This window comes from Vitis vinifera, chromosome 10 (genome assembly GCF_030704535.1).
Source record: "Vitis vinifera cultivar Pinot Noir 40024 chromosome 10, ASM3070453v1".
Taxonomy (NCBI): Eukaryota; Viridiplantae; Streptophyta; class Magnoliopsida; order Vitales; family Vitaceae; genus Vitis; species Vitis vinifera.
In genome coordinates, this window is record NC_081814.1 from 18,552,781 (window position 1) to 18,576,921 (window position 24,141).

At 35.2% G+C, this 24,141-nt stretch overlaps 1 protein-coding gene across 3 annotated transcripts in view; it reads right to left on the minus strand.

The window, feature by feature from the left end:
* Nucleotides 1–4,239: 4,239 nt before the first annotated feature.
* LOC100259773 (peroxisomal ATPase PEX1) overlaps nucleotides 4,240–24,141 on the minus strand; it is a 63,623-nt gene continuing 43,721 nt past the window's right edge. For 2 of the 3 annotated variants that reach the window (XM_002273731.4, XM_010647659.3), the window contains 7 exons: nucleotides 17,557–17,787; nucleotides 11,162–11,362; nucleotides 10,312–10,437; nucleotides 10,172–10,233; nucleotides 6,830–6,947; nucleotides 4,496–4,777; nucleotides 4,240–4,412 (listed from right to left, as the gene is read on the minus strand). In XM_002273731.4, the coding sequence (XP_002273767.1) occupies nucleotides 4,374–4,412; nucleotides 4,496–4,777; nucleotides 6,830–6,947; nucleotides 10,172–10,233; nucleotides 10,312–10,437; nucleotides 11,162–11,362; nucleotides 17,557–17,787 (1,059 nt within the window). In that variant the 3' untranslated portion in view covers nucleotides 4,240–4,373. Of the gene's footprint in view, nucleotides 4,413–4,495; nucleotides 4,778–6,829; nucleotides 6,948–10,171; nucleotides 10,234–10,311; nucleotides 10,438–11,161; nucleotides 11,363–17,556; nucleotides 17,788–24,141 lie in introns of those variants that run through there. The other variant, XM_010647660.3, reaches the window with a different exon arrangement.

The window sequence follows — 24,141 nt, forward strand, 5'->3', positions numbered from 1 at the left end:
CCAAGGTTAGGTAATGGAGCAATCCAACATTCCCAACATGGAAAGCATCACTAAAGTTAAATTTCCACTGATTGAAACATCTAGATTCCAAGACTTTTGGACATGACCATAACTCTATTAGATGGATGGACTAACCTTTTATGTAAGGTATTAGGACTAAATGAAATACAAGACCCATGGCAATAAGCATCCTCTTTTTGAATCAACTAAACTTTAACCAACAAAAGGAGCAACTAATGGATTCATAAAGGAATGAAAAATTGACTTAGTATAGTTTTTAGTCTTGGGAATATGTAGCTTGTAGAGTCCATCTTCAAGATTCCCTTAAATAGCTCTGGTGGTGTTCCTTATCCTTCACAAAACAAAAATTCAGAATGAAATCAACAAATACTCTGCTGTCAATAGTTAAACTAGTAATTCTTAACAAGCTCCTTTTAATATAAGGAACCAAAAGCATATTTATCAAATAAAGCCAAGAGGATAAGAAAGGTATTTTAGCATGGCCAATTTGTAGTGAGTTTATTATTGTTGTCAACTGCTAGTTTTTCCTCACCATGGTCTTCAAATTTCAGAGAGAGGTTGCTTAGTTTTGTAATAACATTGCTAATGGCTCCACTATCAACATTCCATGATAATTCAAGAATTAGCTTCGGTTTGGCAACGAATGTAGAAGCTTGGTTGTTTTTAGAAGTTTGGAAAGCATGGTCAAAATGATAGAAGCAAAGAATAGTACCGTGCCCAACTTTATTGTAAACCTCGAGCACCTTGTCCACACTCACCATGGCTTCATTTGAAGTTGTTCAATTTAGGTACTCTTTAACTCTTCCATTCATGTTCCAATTGTTGTTACCTCTAACATCCTAATTAGAGGCATAGTTAAAGAAGCATTTGACAGATCTATTGTTATCACAATATTCATTTAATCTATGCGACTCTCTTAGTTCAATAGAAAAGCTTAAGCTTCTTGCCAGGTGGTAGAAGCATGATTAACCACGACACAACGCTAGCCAAATTATGAAGAATGAGGTCCCTGTTTGATATCAGATGTCCGACAATTATGAGGTTGTCAGTAAGCACCTTCATTTCGATAAGATAATTGTCAATGGACAATGACCCTTTTGCGGGTTGTCTAAAGTTGATTTTTTACTTGCAAAACTCTAGAGCGAGTCTGGGATGCATACACCATTTCTAGTACCTTCTATGTCTCATGAGTTGTTGAGAGGCCCACAACTTTGGGCAAAACATTCTCTGAGATGGAGGACAATAGCTAACGCAATAGTTTTTCATATGTTCAAACCTATTTCATATAGGTTAGGTTGATATTAAATCAGTTGCAGAGATTATCTTTTTTGGGATGGGTTGCGTCTAAAAAGTGACCCTCCAAGTCATACCCATTCACAGTTGGAATGATAGACAATTTCCAAAGTAGAAATTTATTCTGATCAAGTTTTATCGACAAGCTATAACTCATGACACTATTGAACAGAAAGAAGTTGTTAGCAGTGGAGGATTGAGGCAAGTCAATATTGGGTGCTAATTGAGTTGGATCTGTTATCGTCAAAGCTAGAGGAGGTGAGGAAGTTGAAGTTGTTTGAAGGTGCTTAAGAATGTTGAATTAGTCATAATTTTTTATTAATGGTGCCTAGTGGCTTTGATACCAAAAACAAAATAGAATTTGGAGCAAGAAATTTTTGGGTATTTGAATACAACTCAACATTAAGATGACTAGTCCCTGTTCATTCTATTTATATGACAAAGAAGATACATTAGGGTTTCTACACCACTACAATCGTGTATCATAAGGTTTCTATTCAATTTTAATAATAATAATAATAATAATGAAAAAAAAAGAAATAAAAAAGCTTTAGGCTCAGTTACAACCAAGGAAGAAATATCGGTGATATTTCTCAATAAATCGACAATTTTTCCCGATATATCGCATGGTCAACGCGGGTCAACGAAAGTCAAACGCGCTACAGTGCTCTCCCATTTACTTGCTGCCGAGGGGATTTAAACCCCAAAAAGGTTTGGGGTTCACCTGCATACCACTTGGACAAACTTGCCCTTTGATATATAATATGCAATAAATTTATATATACTTAAACTCATTATATAAAGAAAGTATTAAAAGAATATTTTAAAGAGCAAATTAATTATAATTATTTTATTATTAAATGCAAAATCTTTTAATTAATTACCAAAAATATAAAAATTATATAATTTTCTTCATAATGTTTTTAATATCATTAATAATTAATTAAATATTAAAAAATTATATATATATATATATATATATATATATCATAATTTATTTTATATTGTTTAATACAATTGAATTAAATGGATCATATTTTAATACTAATATATATTTTAAAATTAGACATATTATAATTAAATATCATAATATTATGTGTAATTTAATAATAAATATACACTTATAAAATTCATATTTTTATCGATGCATACGATATTATTATCAAATATGATAAATCATGTTATACATATATCAAAATTTTCAATAAAATAACTTTAAAATGTCTATTATACTTCTAATTATATTTTTATGAGATTTTCCTTACATTTTCATGAGTTTTAACAATTTTAAGTTTATCGATATTTTTTTCAAAATATCCGTCGATATATCTCCGATATATCCGTAAAATCGAAGTACCGATATATCCGTAATTACCGATATTTTCATCCATGGTTACAGTTAACAAGTGAAGTTGTTGGTTGTTGGTATTAGTATCATCTCAAACAATTCCAAGCATGAAGAAACAAGAAGGATACTGACCCATAGAAACAAATTATATCTTCTCATAATTATTGTCTTTTGTAGTGTTTTCAAATTTATAGGTTTAAAAGGTAAAAAAAGGGCAGGATGATATACGGTGAAACTACACAAATGCAATGTTTTTGTTTAGACAATGCATCCCCATTAAGTGAAGGCAAAAGTTTGATTATCATTTGTCATTGTTTTTATTTTAGTGTAGGTAATTCTCTTTACCCTTTTCCTTTCAAAATAGGGTAGTTTAGACTATAATACGAGATAACATTCAAAGGGTGTTTTTTTTTTTTTTTTTTAACTTTTTATTACAAGCAACTTATTTTCATACTTCAGATAGTTTGTTCGATTGTTTATTTGTTTGTTCTTTTTGTTGCTTTTTCTTGACTTATTATTATTTTTTAAAAAGAAAATTGAGTGAATAAGAAAACTAAAATATTTAGTTTTTTTCTAAATTCTAAAAGTGAACCATCATAACTGTAGTGAATTTATTGATTTTTTTTTACTTCTTAATATTAAATATAAAAATAATATTAAAAAGAAATGAAAAACTTTATACTTAATATTATTAAACACTATTTAATTTTAAGTTCTATTTAAAATTAAGCGAAAAAACCAACATCACCTTTAACTCATGTTCATTTGGAGCAAGTTAAAATTTTTTACATTATCAAAATTTGTTCCCTAAAAAAAAAAAAAAAAGAGAGTGCAAAATAAAATCTTATAGTTATCCAATCAATTATTTTGCATTGTATGATGGTTCATAACTTTTATAATTATAAATCATAAGATAAATTAATTATAAAATATTTTAAGAACATAATCATTGGATTATGAGACTAGTTTTGCAACCACGAACATAATCCAATTTTTCAATGAAGGAAATAAGTTTTCATTTAGATATATTTCATATTTTTTTTAGATAAAAGATATCTATATAAAAATAAAGTATCATATATATAAATTTACCTTATATTTTTCAATTTTAAAACTTGAGATAGCAATTTTTTTTATACATCAAGTTTTTAAGCAGCTTGAAATTTTGAACACAAATTTTTTAAATAATTTTTAAAACTATAATTTCTTTTAATATGGGTTTTTAAGAGTTGTTGCATCTTATATAAGCGTTACTATTTTTTATTTTAAAAACAGAAAATAGGAATTCAAATACAAACAACATTGAGTGAATCATCATACAAAGCACACAATTGTTGTACAAGGATTCTAAAGAAGACTTATGCACCATCAAGCTCTTCCTTCTAATGCACCTGATAATGTTGTGATGTAGAGAATGGGCATGGTACCAATTACAAAAAGGGGTATAGAAATAAAAATTTTGTTTTCATGAAAATCAAAATCTACTCATGTCAAGATTTTAATTCATCTTTTTTCACATGGTAATGTGATTCATTTCTATTTGCAATCCTATTTCCATGTTTGAAATGCACTCTCAATGCATAAGCAACGTTTTATTAGGAATAAGCTGCTGAGTTGCAGTGAGTTTACATGGTGAATAATCATAGGTATGGAGGAAATATTAGAAACATATAGAATACAAAATTGATCGTTATTCTCAAGGAACAATTTGTTATGCTAGGGTTGCCCTTTTGCCTTTTGCATCCCTTGACTGCAGAGTGAAGCTTTCTGTTAGCAAGAGTACAATGAGAAAGTGTATTCATGACTGTATATGATAAGAGGGGAGAGAAAAACCTGTGCAGTTGATTTCTTTGAATCTAGAAACTGGTTGTAAATGGTATACAATCTCTCCTTCTCAGCATCTGAGACGGATGGTCTTGCTTTGGAAGCAACAGATTTCAGAAGGGCATCCGTAATGACTGGCATTTTTCCAGGCTCTTTGTTATCTGCAGTCGCCAGAACCTCATGAACTGCTGCTAGCTGTGCATCGGAGAGAAGAGCTTGGAGATCAGCTCCACTGAATCCTTCAGTCATATAAGCTATGGCATCCATGGCAACATCATCAGCTAATGGTAGCTGCATAATCCATAAAAAAATAAACATTACGTATTTCGACATTAAAAATGGGATAAACCAACAAAAATGAAGAGTTTTATGACTCACTACTAGAATTTAATTTGTGTGTATATATATATATATATATATATATTTGTCATGACCTAGGTCAAGTGGGTGAAGCTTTTAGAATATAGGGCTACAAGTGATCCAGTAAGACAAGAATGAAGCAGAATAATTGGTTTATTATCCATCTTCTTTCAGCAATGCACTATCTGATAACCTTTATTCCTGGAAATATGAGAAGTAGCATTAAAAATTCAAAAATGGTAAGGTTACCTTTTCCTCATGAGGTAATAATATTATTAAATTTGATAGCAGGCAAATTAGAAAAATATTGTTACAGTAGTCAAAAATCAAAACAAAATTATATAAAGCCATGAATCTGCCTTGTAATATATATCTTGGACCTCAAGGTATCATCGAAATGGTGCGTTTTTTCTGTCTGATTGATCCTAGGGTTTTGGTTTCTCCATTGTTTGGTTTCCAAGGAATAGCCAAGAAAAGGTGACAAAAACAAGATGAGGGCCTTGTGTTTTCTTATTGCTGTTTTGCTTTTTCTTAGAATAACAAACTCAATTCAACAGACCTTTCTTTCTCTACTTCTTTCCCTTTCTTTTCACTTGTTACTCAGTAAGGTTCAAGATTTGAAATTTTTGATTTTTTTTCTTAGTTACACTTTTCTTGGCAACCAAATGGAGCCTAAGTTACTTCTTCGGCATTCCTTTTTTTTTGTTCTGTTGCTTTCTAGGGTTGTTTGGTTGTTGAGGAAACATATGAAAAGGAAGGAAAATAGAACTAAATTTTCTTGTATACAGCTTCATGAGAGTTTCTGAGTGCTTATGCATTCAAATAATATTAGATTGGATGTATAATTTTATATATAATAGATAAGTGCAAAAAGAAATTATTTCTTTTTGGTAATCCCTAGTCAACGATAGGCTGTGTAAAACTCCTGACAATAAGGATTAGAATAATGGGAAATAAAGATATGTGATAGTAGATAGTGATCTATCTTGATTCTATATTTTTATACTTTTCATTAATACTTAATGAAGGGAAACAAAAGAAACAAGGAATCTTATTATTCTTATATATTCATTAGTAACATTCTCTTGATACTTTCCAAGGGTGTTGCTCATATTTTGCTTGTGCATAATGTTTTCTGATTCTAATAAAAATCTTATAAGAACTTGTTTTGTTATAAGCATTTTATTAGTAAGCAACGGTGTTGGACCAGAATTCTTTTTTGACTCTGCGCCAACAATTCCACTATTATTAGTGAGTAATAATGAAAAAAATTCCTTCACAGTAGTTGTTTTAGTTCATTTTGTTAGAGTGCATCATATATATTGCCGGTCCAAATCCTATATGTTTAAGTTTTTAAGAAAATTTGTGTTCAACATGGTATCAAAACTTTATTTGGTGGAAGGTCAAGTGTTCAAACCTTGCTATGACCTTGCTATGCATGTATATTTACCCATTTTATTAAACCCACTTGCAAGCCCAAAAATGGAGGTTACAAATGAGGGAGGGTGTAAGAGTGCGTGATATACATTATGGGCTCAAATCCTATAAACTTAAGCTTTTAGGAAAATTGCATGTTTAGTAAGCTACGATTAAATGGTTTGATCAACTAATCCTACATTTTATTAGTAGATGCATCAATATGCTTATCAGAACTGGATGTTTTCAATGTTGACTCCCTATGCCTCAAATACTTAAATTATGCATATTGTTGCAATGCTATTTTCAGAATTTTCACCTTTCTTTGCTAATTTCAACATTCTTTTCAAATCATCATTGATATCAAATATGAATTTTGATTTCTCCATGTTTTGGATCCATAATTTGATCAACATCAATAATCTTTTCATGGTTCACAGGGTTCCCACCACATCTAGAAAAATATGATTAAAATTAAATAGCAGCATGTAGAACTAAAATAAACTTTGGGATCTGATGCATATCATCCTGCATGAAATGAAGCATTAGTTCAATAGCCTTACTAACCTTTCTAGAAAGAACTGTAAGAATATCCAACCTCTCACGCCGAGATGGGAAATCACAGAAAAGAAGGCGATCTAGCCTACCAGGTCGCAACAGTGCAGCATCAAGTAAATCTGGTCTACTGCTTGGTATGAGAAGTGCAAAAGATCAATTTGTATCAAATACATGAAACTGGTAAAAGGAAAACAAAAATAATATAAAACCTATGCTGCAGTGAAGAAAATTAGAAATCTAATAATGACAATATCAGATAACCAGACTTTTGAATAGTTTAGAATAAATTACAAAAAATATCCATCAATCAAACACATTCCTAATTAACTCTTTCTACATTGCCCGTTAACATTGGAGTTTTGGCACAAACTATTCAATCCAGCCAACATGGATTGGGTTCCACCTAGAAGTATATGTGACATGATGACTATCTCATTTAGAGGTTTGGGGAGTTCCATCAGAGGTTGTTCCCTATGGCAAATCGCTTGTGTGATTGTACCTTGGATTGTGTGGCAAGAGAGAAATGCTAGGATCTTTGCAAAGTGGAGAGCAGTAAAGATGTTGTGGGATCTACTTAACTTTTATACCTCCTTGTGGGCCTCTTGTAACATCACCTTTCGGTTTGTAAATCAAATGGGGTGGATTCTAGTTTTGAGGAGATGTTTACCTTTTTTTTTTTTCCTTAAGGGGCCTAAACCTTTATCTACGGTTCTCCTTGTATAGTGGAGATGTTTACTCTCTCTTTGATCAATTATATATATTTCGTGGGGAGGATCCTTCATCCTTCTCTTATACTTTTTTCATAATTAATATATCTCTTGTTTCTAATAAGAAAAAAACAAATTGCTAATTTATGAAATCTCATTCCAATTGTTTCTCCTGATATTAGTTGGAATCTTGCGTCAAAGGGACGCTGTTTTTCTGGACATATAATTTATGCTATGCAATGACATTACAGACGACCTCTTTTTTTTTTGTAAGAGAACATTTGCTATTTATTTTATGCCATGCAATGATATTACAGACCAGTCGTTTTTTTTAATAAGAGAAAACATTTAGGAAATAACCTTTTCAAGATTGATTTAATCAAACTAGTGTCATATGTCATGTTTTTATATTCATTTTAAATGCATTTTTCAATATTTTGTAATCATGCTAAAAACTAGTCCATTGATCATGTAATATGGAAGCAACTATGCATGTCTAGTACAAGCATGTACAGAGGTTAAGCTGACTTAGTTTTCTGCTTTTTCTACCTTCACTTAAAATAGAGCTTCTATGTAAACAGTATAAAATAGTATGCTCAATATGGGTTGCTTCTATTTCAAAATATGGAGACACAATAGAAACATGATAAAAAAGTATGAGAATAACATTACATATCACATACTGTTTATATCTTTATCAATATCTACAATTCGGAGACCAATTGATAAATAGTTCAACACAAATACCCACATTAACACCTATAATAGCATTGAACATATGTTTAGAATATTTTTGGATACTGAAATTTGTGGCACTAACTTGATCTGAAGCATTGAACCTTGATATCCATGTTTAATTTCTTATGTCAAGAAGCAATTAGTGAATAATTTTTTCTTTTTTCTCTTGGACACAGCTACCCCATCCGTGCACAGCAATAGGTTATCTGACACATCTCATACCCATATCTATTGTAGTTTAAATCAGTAATTCACAGATTACGAAGAGATCAAGACAAAAGTTGTATATGAGCAAAACAGAGTCATCTAAAAACAAAATCTATGACTGCACAAGTGTTTTAGTTTAAGGTGTTGGCACTAGGAAACAAACTGAATATCCCCCGCAGCCAACCCGAAGTTGGATAAGTCTTTATTCAGGTAAGAGCATAAGAGATTCAAAAATTAACTAATAAATCATTAAAAGTTTGGAAACAAGTGAACTAAATTGAGTTATTAATCAAAATTTAATGATCTAATCCAAATGTCTAGTAGTGAATTTTTTGAGATAAGGAACATACCCCCTGTACCTACCAGATATTTCAAGCAAGTGTTTTCTAATGATTATACCAGTGAGTACCGTGCGTTCTCCTACTAGTTTTGTGCCTCTACTAGGCTCACTTATAGCATGATCTTACATCATGAAATTAAAAAATGAGCAACATCTTTAGGTAGGCTTATAAAAGGAGCCTATACAGCTATGGTTTATTTAAAAAAAACAACTTTTGCATTGGACTATACCCTTAACGTTGTTGAGATGAATGCCTTCATCATGAAATGAATAAATTTAATATTCAAAATTGTGCAATTTTAGAGGTAGCAGCTTCCATTTCCACAGCTTGTCTTATTTGTTTCTGCTCCTTCTTCCAAGACAGTAATAAACTACTAACATGAAAAAATGCTGTCTATTTGTCCCCAAAGTAACTCAGGTAATCTTCACATTTTTATCACAAAAGCAAGATAAAGCTCACTGCAACCGTCAAGCTTAATAACAATGCCTTCGAGTTGAACCATATCCATCTTTAATTCTCAATTTTCTGAAAATTAGCAAGTTGTTTGAATAATACATTGTTGAGATTATTTTCTTGAGTTTATTTTCTGAAAAAATATCACTCGGTCATCCAATTCTCTCATCTATGAGTTCATAAAATCCTGCAGCACCCATTGATTGATTTGGGTAGTTTATCTCTGCCTTCTTTTTAATTGATCAAGTACGAAAAAATCCAGTTTATTACGGGACTTTATAATAGAGGATAGTCCAATAGACTGGGAAAGCTTAAGTTAAAAAGGAAAACAAAACCACTTGAAAGTGATCCTAGGCCGAAAGCAATTTCTTGATAGTTAAGGGATAAAGTTTATTCTTGCCCAGGAAGTGCTTTCTAGAAACATAAAAAGCACTCATTGACGAGAAGCTAATTTCCTGTCATGGCCCACTATGTTGACCAGTAGTCAGCCTCTATGACCAACCCTCCACTCAGCAACTAATCACTATAGTTCTCGACTTTTGGTCATAGTCACTGATCAAAGGATGCCCTCCACCACTCCTTTTCTTCTTGGTTCAGTCACCACAGTTCACTAAACTGTCTCCAGTCAGCTTTCGCTATTGAACTAATCTTCTGAAAATAGATGATAGAATTTATGGTCATTTTCTTTGTAACCACCTGATCCCTGTAATCTCTGTGTGCTTGTGTCTAATGTGAAGGCCTTGCTTATCCTTTCACCAACTATCTAGCCTAAAACCCATCTTATGTAACTGTAAAATCCAATTGTCATACTGAATGTAATGATATTTGCAACCCCATTGATTATAGGCACTGACTATCTAAAGAAAAATCCTTGAACAATGCTATTACTCAGTAGAAAAACTGACCTAGTTGCAGCAAACACAAAAACACCAGTCAAAACTTCCACACCATCCAATTCAGTCAGAAACTGCATAAATGGAAGAAAATCACTTTGAGAAAACCAATTGAGAAGATATCATAAGGGGAAATCAAAGAAGAGACTGACTTGATTAACAACACGATCAGTGACTCCAGTGTTGTCATGCCCCCTTTTTGGTGCAATGGAATCAAATTCATCAAAAAAGAGAAGGCATGGTGATGCAGCAGATGCTTTTAAGAATATGTCTCGAACCTGAAAACAAAATATGAGGCATTCAGTAGCATGTACTAGAGTTGCTGTTCTATTGTACACAATGGAAAGCCAGACATGCATGTATATATAACTGTGCTTCAGCTTCATAAATAAATAAATCGACATGTTTCCAGAATGGAATTCTGGAAAGCATTCTATTTTAGAAACCACTTGCTCAATTCTCATGAAGCAGTGAACAAACATTCCAATTTCTACCTGCATTTTCTATATTGTTTTTAGGACATCCACATATCCAATTAGTTTTGTCCCTGGAAGATAAGTCACATGCTGTTCAGGAAAGTACTCACATATCATTGGAAATCATGATCAATCAGCTGAGGTATCAAATGGTCACCTTACATGAGTCAGAGAAACTCCAAAACAGCACTAAGGAAAATTCCCGATTTCAAGTACTCATTACAATAGTCTTGAGATCAACAAACTTGAGATGACTTTCCTTGGTGCATATTATTTGTGGATGATGCAATATCAGTTTAAGGCAGCAACAATAAGGTATATAAATAGTGAATTGGTACAGTCAAGACATAGTTTTCCAATCTACAGGTTGAGAAATGCTGAACCTAAATAGCAGCAGTGTGGCATTCTACGGCCTCTGAAAATTGGCAATGAATGGCTAAATATGAACAAAAATATCAGAAACTAACATTATTTAGAAAGGAATTTAGAGAAAATAGTAGTAAGGAAAGGTTAATTGCTCACTTACAGCTTGCTCAGAAGCACCAATATATTTATTCAGAAGTTCAGGCCCTTTCACTGATATAAATCTTAATGAACAAGCAGCAGCAGCAGCACCAACAATGTGTGTTTTTCCACAGCCAGGAGGGCCATATAAGAGAACATTTGACCGCAGCCTTAAAGGGGATTGTGCAAAGATACTTGGAAATTTTGAAGGTAATTCAATCATCTGAAATTCACATAAAGGGATTATAGATAGAAAATGAAGTTCTATATCAAACAAATATGTGCACTGGAGAGACAAGTAGAAAAAGTGCAAACAGCACAAGGATGACAGCAGGTTATGGCACCTATGCAGATTTACAAAACTAGAAAAAATAGTACTTTACCAGTTTGCGCAGTCCCAAAACTAATCATTCAATTGAAACCAACTAGAAGATAGAAGGCAAGTTCAAAACTATCTTTGATTCATTGAACAAGAGAAACCTTGAGGTATAAATAGATCCAAAGCATATAATGGGAAAAATTGTTCAGGAAAGCACAGGCCAACCTCATTTATGCAGGGTGACTGTAACTGTCTTATTCTAGTTTCACATATGACAGAGCATTCATCCCTAGCTTCACTGCACGTTCAGCTAAGAAACAGAAAGATTTCAGGCCATGATTTATATCCAAACTTATGGAATAAATGAGTTTTGAGATGAGCATTAGACAAGCTCAAATGTGTTCAAGCCCCAAAGCAAGTACAGGATCAGCTCACCAGTTAAAACAAAAAAAAATGGCCTCAGCTAAGATTAAAGAGTTGAATAAAGCAGAAGTCAACTACCTTTTCTCAGAACTCCTAAGACCAAGCAATTTGACCCTCACAATGAAAATGGAAATTTTCTAACAGAAATCTCTCCTGATTGTTTCTATGCAAAGACCATATTTCCCTTTTAAATCTACCAAGATAAAAGTAAATTAAGGTGTTACAAGGACTTGAGTTTAAGTGTCATGAGTTTTTGAGCCTCAAAAAGTTAGATTTGTTTATTTTTTATTTTCTTTTTTTTTTTTTATTATATGAAGCAACAATGAATTATATTAAATTAGAAAACAGGAAATACAAAAGAAGGATGAGGAATCCTCCCACAAATGAAAGCTAAACAAATTGAATACAAAAAGCAAAAAGTTATTTAGTAATTACAAAAAGCAGCCTCCCCTTACTAACCCACACCCTTGAAGCTACACACCGCTAGCCAATCTAGTTGAACCAAATCAAGGGGAATGCCCTTAAAAGTTGTGGTGCAAGAAGCCCAAAAAGAAGCAAAGGAGTGAATAGTGTCACAAAGAGCCTCTGAATTCCTATTCTTGTCCTCAAAAATCCTAACATTTCTTTCTCGCCACACAACCCAAATTAATGCAATACAGGCAAATTGCCACAATACTAGTCCCCTCTTGGACCTTCCCAATCCCTTAAAATTAATGGTCATCATGTCAAAAATGCTCCTTGGGGGGACCTAATCCATAACCTATGCTACAACCCCATCGTTAAAGGACAATGTAAGAAAAGATGATCCGTTGATTCTCCATGCTCCATACACAACTTAAAAATATCAAGACTGAGAGCTTAGGGTCTTCCCAACTATAGCAAATCATTAGTATTTACCTTCTTGTGTGCCACTTACCAAACAAAAGACTTGACCTTAAAAGGGACTTGAGACTTCCAAACAAAATTAGTAGGGAATGTTAGAGATGAATCAGAAAGGTGGGATAAGACTAAAAAGAAAGACTTGACTGTAAATAACCCGGAAGTAGATAAAGACTAGGTTCTCGCATCTTGAATAGATGGGGTTAAGTGCAAACAAGCAAGAGAAGACATGAAGCTTTCTAGTTCTTCTATCTCAGGCTCGGAAAGGTTACAATGGAAATTAAGGTTCCAAGAGAATGGATGAGTAAACCCAAGAATTGAAGAGATGGGTAGTTCTTTTATAGAGTTATTTCTATGACAAACCTCATCGTCTCAGTTGTCCTTAGTAATTCCTATCCACTTTCTTGGAATTTTAATTTTCGTCGTAATCTGACTGATACAGAAATTGAATTCCTTCAAAGACTCGTGTCCTCCCTTAGTTCAGTGCATTTTTCTCCTTCTATGACAGATTCAAGAACTTGGTCTTTGTCCTCATCAAGTTTGTTTACTGTTAAATCTTTTTTCTTGTCTTTGTCAAATTTCTCAAATCCTATCTTGTTCCTTCTGGCCAAGTTTATGTGGAAATCAAAAGCCCCTTCAAAGGATAAGGCCCTTGCTTGGTTAGTAGTACATGGGAAAGTAAACACCAATGACAAGCTGCAATTGAGAAGACCTTACAAATCCCTTTGTCCTCAATGCCGCATTCTATGCAAAGGAAATGGAGAATCGATTGACCACCTTTTTCTTCATTGTCCTTTAACTCTTGGGCTTTGGCACAAACTCTTCTTTTTAGTAGGGTTGGATTAGGTTCCACCAAGGAGTATTGAGGACATGATGATTATTGCATTTAGATGTTTGGGAAATTCGCTTAAGAGGCAAGACACTTTGGCGAATCGCTTGCCTCACTTTGTTGTGGATTGTGTGGCAAGAGAGAAACGCTAAGATTTTTTAAGATGAAGGAAGATCGGAAGGAATGTTATGAGATTTACTTCTCTTCTATTCCTCTCTTTGGGCCTCTTGTACTACAGCTTTTAGAGGAGTTCCTCGTAGTATTTTACAACTCAATTAGACTACAATTTGTGATTCAAAAGTTTGAGATAGTTTTGTATATTGTTTTCTATAGTAGGGTGCTTTCTTCTTTGTTCAGTTTCTATTTTTTTACGGAAGGATCTCTCATCCTTCTCTTACTACTATAGAGGCTTCTTTTGTATATTTACTACTATTAATACATATTTCTTCGTTTCTAATTAAAAAAAAAATGAAGAAATGGGAAGATTTTTAACTGTGACTATTCTAAAAGGTCCTAGAATTTGGGAGCTCAAAGGTTGGTCCTCCCACCACAAGTCTTCCCAAAAGAGGATTCTCTCTCCATTTTCTACCACAAACCAAGTATAATACCTAATAAAATCTTGAAAAACCTATACAATAGCCTTCCAAGGGCAACGATATGACCACCTGACTATAGTGTTGGCGTCCTAACCATTAGCATGTGTCCTATATATGCTTAGAATGACCTAATACCATAGAGAACTCCCCCTAGAAAACCTCCATGGCCACTTCCCTAAAAGAGCACGATTCCTTAAAGAAATCTTCCCAAACCCCACTTCCCCTTCCACCTTCGACTTGCACATTAAATCCTAACTAATAAGATGGTCTCTCTTACACTCCCCAACCCCTGACCAAAGAAAATCCCTTTGCAATTTCTCAATTTTTCCAGCCACTGAAGCGGGAATCTTGAACAAATATAGAAAGTAGCTAGGAATGTGCGAGAGGCATGAATGGATAAGAGTTATCCTTCCACCTAATGATAAATAGACCATTTTCCACCCATCTAATCTTTGCAAAACTCTTTCAATCACTAGATCCCAAAACCCTCAAGTCTTTGGGTTCCCCCTTAGGGGAAGACCCAAATAGGGGGATAGGCCAATCAAAAGCCTTGCAATCAAGCGTCAATGCCAACCTAGTGAGGTGATCTTGATCGAGGTTAATGCCAGAAAGGGTACTCTTGTCAAGATTAACCTTAACTCCAAATATTTACCCAAACACTAACAAAATAATCTTAAGAGTTTGCAGATCTTCTGTTCGGGCACTAGAAAAGAAGATGATATCATTTGCAAATTGCAAATGGGATACCTTTGTTCTATTCCTGGCTACACTGAAACCCTCCAACAGACTTCTCTCCTTTGGCCTCAACACATCAGCCACAATTGTAAAAACAAAAGGGGATAAAGGATCTCCTTGTCTTAAACCTCTAGATGTTTTGACCCACCCTTTGGCATTTCCATTCACTAGGACTGCGAAAGATACTGAGGACAAACAACCTCTCATCCAAGTCCTCCATCTAAGACTAAACCCCTTCCTCTCCAAAACATGGTCCAGAAAATCTCAATCCACATGAATCATAAGCCTTTTCAAAATTAATTTTGAAGACTACTCCCTCCTCCCCTAAGCGTCTTTTCTCATCCACTATCTCATTGGCTATCAGAACTACATCCAAGATTTGCCTCCCCTGAACAAAAGCTCCTTGAGTCATGTGGATAGTTTCATGGAGCACATCTCTTAATCGCTCTGATAAGAACTTAGCTATTATCTTGTAGAGACATGTGATCAAGCTAATAGGTCTAAAGTCTGAAATTTTTTTGGTCCGAAGCCTTGCAATTAAGCGTCAAAGCCAACCTAGTGAGATGATCCTGATCAAGGTTGATGCCATAAAGGGTACTCTTGTCAAGATTTACCTTAAGTCCAGAAATTTGCCCAAAAACTAACAAAATGATCTTAAGAGTCTGCAGTTCTTCCACATGGGCACTAGAAAAGAAGATGGTCGACACCCTTGTTCTATTTCTACCTACACTGAAGCCCTCCAACAGACTTCTCTCCCCTGCTCTCAACATCATCCTACTCAACACATCAGCTACAATAGTAAAAAAAAAAGGGGGATAGAGGATCACCTTGCCTTAATCCTTTGGTTGCCTTGACCCACCCTTTAGCATTTCCATTCACTAGGATTGCAAAAGAAATCGAGAATAAACAACCTCTCATCCAGGTCCTCCATCTAAGACTAAACCCCTTCCTCTCCAATACATGGTCCAAAAATTCCTAATCCACATGATCATATGCCTTTTCAAAATCAATTTTGAAGACTACTCCTTCCTCCCCTGAGCATCTTTTCTCATCCACTATCTCATTGGCTATCAGAATCGCATCCAAGATTTGCCTCCCTTAAACAAAAGCTCCTTGAATAGAATGGATAGTTTCATGTAGTACACCTCTTAATCGCCCTGATTGGACTTTGGCTATTATCTTGTAGAGACATGTGATCAAGCTAATAGGCCTAAAGTTTGAAATTTTTTTTGTCCGACTTTTTTTGGGCACTAGAGCTATGAAGGTTGCATTAGTACTTTGCTTAATTATCCCACTCCTATGAAACTCTGTGAACACCCTCACTAAGTCCTCCTTGATCACATCCCAACAATCTTGAAACAATGCAATAGTAATACCATCAGGCCCCAGCTCCTTATGCCTATCTAATTAAAAGAGCTCTCTACAAATATCTTCTTCAGTAAAGGGGTTGCTAAAATAAGACATTTTGGCCCACTAAAATAGAAAATAATCTTGCCATCAACCCAAAACTATATTCAATACTAGAAAACGCATACCAAACACCACTTAAGAAGCTCAACACTACCATGCATTCTAATGTGGATCCAATTACTTAAAAGGCAGCACCAACTAACAGTAGAAAGGAGAAACACAACCATTACAGAGAAGGAAGAGGACAGGATACTCTAAACGGTTCGTGACTGCTCTTATTATAGCTCACAATAATTTAGAAGCCATTATGAGGTATCTAATCACAGAACTGTTTATGGGGTTATTACTGAAACTGTTTACCCTTAAAAAGACAAGAACTTTTATAGAAAAACCTTAATACAGGAAAATTTATCCCCCAAAAAATAAATAGGGAAATAAAAGGTTTCATACCCAAAACATAGATTTTATGGCCTTTGCTTCCACCCCTAAATGAAAACCATACACAGTCTCAAGATCCTCAGATGCACTGTGGAGTTGGGTTGAAAGCCCACTCCTCGTCTTCAGAATGGTGTCAAAAACTTCTTGTTTTGTTCAATAAAACAAGGATGATCTTGCACAGAAAATCCCCAATGGCTCATAGTGATTTAAGGGAAGAAATTTGAGGAACCAGTTGGAAAGAAAAAGGAGGAAAAGCAGCAACAGGAAAAAGAAAGATAAGGTAAAATAATTTATTCAACTTAGATCTACTTCTCTGATACCATTTTATTGTATTGCTAACACAAAGGAGAAAAGGGGAGAGAGCAAGAACAGAATGAACGAAAATTTTCCAAAACTACACTGTGAACCCAATATTTTGTAACAATTACAGCAATGTGCCAATTGTTCATAACATCTTCCATTAAGGAAATTACAAAATAAAATAGGTGGGAAATTTAACTCAAGTCATATGTAATAAGCATGTATCATATTTATCTTGAGAAACCAAGAATATAGCAGGTAACTGAAAAGACCATTATACTTTCTGCAACTAAATAACAACCATAAAATAGCATACCAAAATAATACCCAAAAGAACCTACACCAACTTGAAAATCAAGATCTAAAGTTCTCCCAACCATGAAAGCATGTTGTTTTTCCTTTTCAACTTAGCTGAAGGGAAACTTAGGAAACATAATAAAAGTGGAAAGATGTGATTTAATGCAGCAAGTACCGACAGGAAATTGTACCTCTTTAATAGCATTTCTAATATCAACAAGACCACCAACATCCTCCCACCCAGAGCGACCACCTTCAGAGGCAGATTTAGTAATATCGCGCATCGCAACTGGCAGAAACTCATGCATTGCTTGTGAAAAATCATCCCGAACTAATGTAGGCTTCTCAGATTTGTCAAAAGCCGAATTAGAAGGAAAAAAGCGACCAATAGCAGCATGAATTGTCCTATCAACCAATATTTCCTGTAACAATTAATTTGCTTCATAATTAAGATTGCTGTTTTAGAAGTGTATAAAGATACATGGGTACATGTACTAAGATCCTTTCTTCATTGATCACACGTTACAGAAATTTGCAAATTGCAAACCATTCAATCAAAAAGATATCAAGAAGAAAACAAACAGATATAATTATGATAAAAAAATATCAATAGATATAATTGTAAGGATATTGATGTTGCTGAGATATGATTCATGATCAGCATTATAAACAGAAGAAATTGAGTGGACCAAACAAAGCTTTTTGATTAAGCAATAACTCTATCTCTTTTAGCTGGAGGTTGGCATGGATGAAAATCAGCAACCAAAATCAAGTTGGTTTGAGCAAGGCAAAAGCCCTTTTATTATTATTATTATTGAAAAACAAACAAATTCATTGATACGAATTTATAAGTATAATAAAGGACGAGAAATTCTTTCAAAATTTACGCAAGCCTTAGAAAAGGAGAACATAAATGAACTGCACAAAAGGAAGAGAAAAACAGCTGCACAGCAAGATGCAATAAACGTATGGTCCCAAAAACTCTAAACAGGTGGGAAAAAGATCCCTATAAATAAAACCCACTGCATCACTTCTTATTTCACTAGTTGATCTACAACCACATTAGCTAAAAGCAGAGTTTAGGAAGAAAGGGCAACTCAAGTTTGTAGTAACATCTACAATTTGGCAAATCTATCCATCATACTTCCAGGGCCCTCCACCCAACATCCATGCGGTCACCAAAACAGAATCTTCTTCCACCAAAATGTTCGGGGGTCAAGCCCTGTACAACAACAACCCCTTTAAAAGAAAATTTCTATCTCAATTGCAAACACTTCTCTCACCCGTTATGAAGATGTCTTCAACACTATGCCCAAAGGATCTCTAACCACACCTCCAATCCCTAGCTTTCCTAGGTTACCCAAAGTGCAGCCATCACAATTTAACATGACAAAACCAACTGAAGATGGAGTAGCCACTGAATCAACTCCATGCCTAACCTCTTGGACCTACAAATGAGATTTCAATCAAGCTGAAGCATAATCAAAGAACCCACAAAAGCTTCAGAGGTAGAGGCCCAAAGAGAATAATAGAAATGCACTATTTCCTAAATAGTCATGGCCATCTTGACTAACATTCAATCATGTGAGATAATTAGTGTTTAAAAGGAGGGTTTTAAGAAGATAGTTGACTGTTAATCTTTCTTGCTAGCTCAAAGGAAAGCTAAATTCTTTTAATGGGACCCTTTTTTTTATATGCACTTTTTAATGGGAGTGATTCCAGCACTTTTTAATGAATTGTGAAGTGTATTTTCAGCAAGTTATACAGGTAAATGATGTAACAATATTGATTTAAGGAAGTTGAGAAGATGCCTTAGGAAGTCAATAGGATCACTTGAGAGTGATTCCAGCTAAAAGGAACCCAAGGGTGGAATTTGAAGTCAAAATGGACCTTAGGCTGTTTATGAAGCAAAAAGGAAGAAGTTGTATAATGAAAAGGAACAAAAGGCGAAATTACAACCCTCAATAGATCCAGAGAGCAGTTCTGAAAATACAAAGCGCCTTAAGTATCCTTATTTCCACCCTTGGAGTGGTCTTCACCATAGTTTTAAAAGGTACGCTTTAAGTGTGCTTAGGCTCAAGGCACTACCACTTCCTTACGCCTTGTCGACCTTACTCTTCATTTTTAAACACTTTTATTCTTAAAATTTCTAATTGTATATTGAAATTTAGAAAATTTCATTACTTTTTTATTGAATGCTTCTTTTAAATGTTTGGAATCTTAAATTTATTATTGATTGGATTAGATTTTGAATCATTTTTTATAAAATTGATATGCATCCTAAGTTGCATTTGACTTAACTGAGGTGTGCACCTTATGTTGCACCTTGCATTCTTTTAACTGTGGTCATCCAACTAATTATTGAAATTTCATCATTCGAAAAGTGAACTATGATCAATTTAAGAGCATTTAAAAAAAAAACAAAAAAAAAAAAAACAAATTTCAGCTAATATTTCAGTGAAATTTTTTTAAATTTTGAGCCACTTTGATACCAAAATAGGTCCATAAATTCGGCCAACCCAAAATGGCTAATTTGTCACAAGTTTTCTTTATGATTTTAGTTTCTCTAATTTAATTGCGATTTGGCCTTTTACTCTGATTCTATTGCCACATTACCTCTTTAAAAATGAAGGAAAGGGGTACCAAACTCAAACCTTAGCTTCATGCATAGAGAGATGGAGGCCTTCACCACTAAGCCAACCGTGACTTTATTATTACTAATGCACATAAAATATATAAACTTTAATCTGCCTCCCCTAAAACTACATTATTAATCTTCTATCCCCATGCATAAAATAAAACATCAATAAATACAGTTTTTGATAGGTAAATTTTTGTCCTCATTGGGACTTGAACTAGGAACCTCCCACAAACCCTCCTCATCCCTTTACCACTTGAGTCAAGCCTCAAGGGAAAAACTTCAATAAATACATAACTTTTAATTGTATTATTTTCAAATTATATTAAAATAGTCAACGAAAATATAAAACTATCATGATAATCTTCTTAATGAGTTGTTCATATTTTTTGAATAGCAATCAAATACAAGAGAAACATAAATCAGTAAACAAAATGATAAACATTTTTAAACAAAAAATAAGCATACATATTACATTATTTCTTTTATTAAAGACATCCAAACCAAAAAGATGATTATTCTAGTAATAAATATGTTTTCAAGTACAGCATATTATTGTCCAACATTACAAATTTTATCATATATATATTGTTTTTCTAAAAAATAAAAAACTACTTCGTTATATGTATTATTGCTTGTTTTATCATTTCTTAGAGTTTTTCTAATATTTCTGTGTTTTGATCAATCTTTGTCTCATGGAAAAAAAAAATTTCCGAGATCTTTATCTAATATTTTTTATATTTCCATAAAATCCAACCACTTATATTCCATGAATTTTTTATATTTCATCCTTGTTTAAGAGTGGGTGAAGGATTGGTTCTCTAGAAAAATATTAGTCGTGTAAGTTGATCCTTGGGGATGATAACATGATACACTATACTTGTCGCCAGACACTTTCGTTTCTTTTTCAACCAAAGCGTTGGTTGATCCCATCAAGAAACGATACAATTCGCTTTTGATTTCATTTACTTCAAAAAAAAAAAAAAAAGAGGCAAAGGGAAGACTTGATCACATCTATCGTCAAACATCATCACATTTCTCTTCCTCCAAATTATCCAAATCAAAGGCCAGTCACAACCTAAAGGACGTTGGCTTCAAAAGAAACTCTAAAACCCTTAAAGGAGAGATAATCATCATATCTATCATACCTCCAGAAGAAATCCAGTTAATCCCATCAAATCCAAATAGCCTATGCCGAAGCCTCAAAGCCAGTGGACAATGTTGAAAAAGATGATGAATTGATTCACCCTTCTTTATTGCTTATTGGGCAATAGACATAAGTTATAAAAGCCCTAACCTTAGGTGAAGCTTTGGCTTTTTAAATGAAACTAACAAAAATAAAAGTATCTAGAGCCTCATATTTACATAAAACCTAAAGGTCATATGGAGTAAAACCCTAAAGGAGTTATCAACCAAACTTTGATATCTAGAAAGGAGGGCATCAAATAAATAAGAAGCAACGAAAGCAAAATGAAAAAAAGGTCATCAAATCATGAACCAACAGGTGGTGAGGAAAGATAAAATTCCACAATTTAGAGGATGGAGAATGACCTAAGATGGTAAAGAATGACCTAAGGTGGTAAACATGGGCATTCATTTATTTTCTCTCTTTTCATTCTTTTGCTTCTCTAGCATATTTCAGACACATGCTGTAGGACAGAGTATTCTGGTGGGGGATGCATGTCAAAGAGATGGTAGAGAATGTAACATATTAACATAATCCCTTGACAAGTTTACTTGTAATGGCTTTCGGGGAGCTAGTGTTTACTGAAATCATTGTATAGTAAGGATATTCTTTTAGTAGTTAAGGATTTCATTTAAGTATGGGTAGGACCTTGAAGGTCTCAGTGGAGAGGAAGACATTCTGGGTTAGCTTTGAGGGAGGAATCGGAGGAAGATGGTGTTCAATAACAGAGCACAGTAAAGGCTTTGCCTTCGTCCTTGGTTTTGAGAAGGAAGAGGTTAGCTGGTTGATAGAACAACTGACAAAGGCCATTGAGATGAAGGTTTTTATGGGTTTCAACAGAAAATTTAGAGGAAAGAACAGTGTTCATCTATTGGAGGTTGGCTTCAACGAGCATGGCAGGTATATAAGATTATCAGAATTTGCATCCAGAAGGAAGTCAGCCTTTCTGGTTATACCTGAGGGGGACAATGGCAGGGGATGGGAACTTTTGAAGGAAGCGTTGTATTCAATGCTGGTGGTCCCCTCCTCGGGTTTTGACGAAAAAGGTAGGCAGAGCAGGGAAGGAAGGAATCTGCACAAATTCGCGGGTCCCTTGCAACGGTCCTTTGCGAATGTAGTCAGTGAAGAAAGACCGAGGAGAGGCAGCCTTGTATCTGTAGGGAGGTGGGCGAGGGCCGTGGTGTGTGAATGTCAAGATGATTCTGTTAAATGGGACGAGGTTGGTCGGGCTTTGGCGAGAAGGTTAGGACACAAAGGCGTGGTGACAGTGGTTCCATTCGCCAGAGGAAAAGCATTGTTTTTTGTAGAAACCTTAGAGGAGGCTGTAATACTACACGAGTCAAGGTTCATCAAGATTAAAGGAGGAAATACAGTCTTGCTGAGGAAATGGTCGCCAAAGGAAAACTCTGAAATAGAGGGGAAATTCAAGGAAGGTTGGATTGAGTTAAGGGGTTTACCATTCCATTTATGGTCTGAGGTTCACTTGAAGAAAATCATGGAGCAATGGGGGACGGTGACAGAGATAGATTGGCGTACACTGAAAATTTTTGATCTAAGCAAAGCTAGGGTGAGAGTAGTTATGAAAGAAAAATCGGTGCTTCCCGCTTTGATTGAGGTGGTAGACGGGAGTTGGGACTTCACAGTCTCAATTACAGTGGTAGGGAAAGAAGATGGCATGCAGGCTAGAAAAATGGGTGAGTTAACTCGGCATTTGGATGAGGCTCACTCGGGGATAGCTGGCAGAAGGAGGGATGTTGAAGATAGATCAACGGCTGGAAAGGAGTCCATGGCTGAGGCAGCTGACAGACTGATGGAGTGGAGAAAGGGTCAAAAGGCTGGAAATGCTCCCGGGAGGACACGTGGAACGAAGTGGACAGAAGAGGGAAACAGCTGGCCTCCTATGTCTTTTAATTCAAAATTTAAAAGTCTGGAGGCAGGAGGTGTTGGGCCAAAGCAGGAGGGCAAGGTCAAAGCCCAGTCAAATCTCACGGATGAGATCTGGGTCTCCAAACATTTGTCAAGGGCCCAATATTTTAGTAAGCCCAGGCCTATGTCAGAAAGTGATGTGGGCTGGAAGAGGGAAGCCCCTGGGAGAGGCCCGATCCAGCAGATGGGCCAAGAGTCGGGGGGTAAGCAAATCAGATCGAGGAAGGGCCCGACACACAGGGCTTCTATCGCTGCAAAGGGGAAGGCGAAGGTAGGTTACGATGACTCTGAACTTCAATGGAGGGAACCCACGGTGATGCGTGGTTCAAAGAAGCTGTGGAATGTCCTACTTCCGTCAAGCTCTGAAAGCCGACAAGGAGAACGAAGCCGAGAAAAGCCAGTTACGGCTGAGAGATCGCCGACAGGTAGCGATTCTCTTTCAGTGGAAGAAGTCGCCGAAGTGGGATCTATATTGCTTCAAGGGGGACCCGAGGAAGGAATGAAGCCGACGGAGGAAATCGTGGAACAAAGGAATACTCCTAGGGTTCCTTTTATGTCAAAAGAGAAGGAGAGAATGCGCAATAACGTTATAGGAGAAGACGGAGAAGGTGGTAAGGGCTTTGTGGGTTATTCTCATAGTGGTTCTTCAGTCGCGGATCACCCTTCTTATCACGAGAACAGAGAAAAAGGGCTTATCTTTGGGGGGGACTGCGGATTGACGAAAGGGGGATCTTTCCAGGTTTCTGTTCATCTTTCTCCTCAACCTTCTCTGCCTTTACGGTATCCCTTTTCTGGTGTGGCTCCTCCACACCAGAGTCCTTTTGTACCCGATTCTTCCATTTCAGCCTTTCATTCCCAGTTTCCTATGAAAAACCGAGTGTTAACTGAAAATTGCTTAAAAAAAAGAGACGATGGGGATCATCGTCTTGGGTATGCTGGCAATCCTAATCATGATGGAGTGGAGTCCCAGATGGCTGGAATGAATCTGAAGTCAGAGAGCCTTAACTATGACATGACCAATTCCAG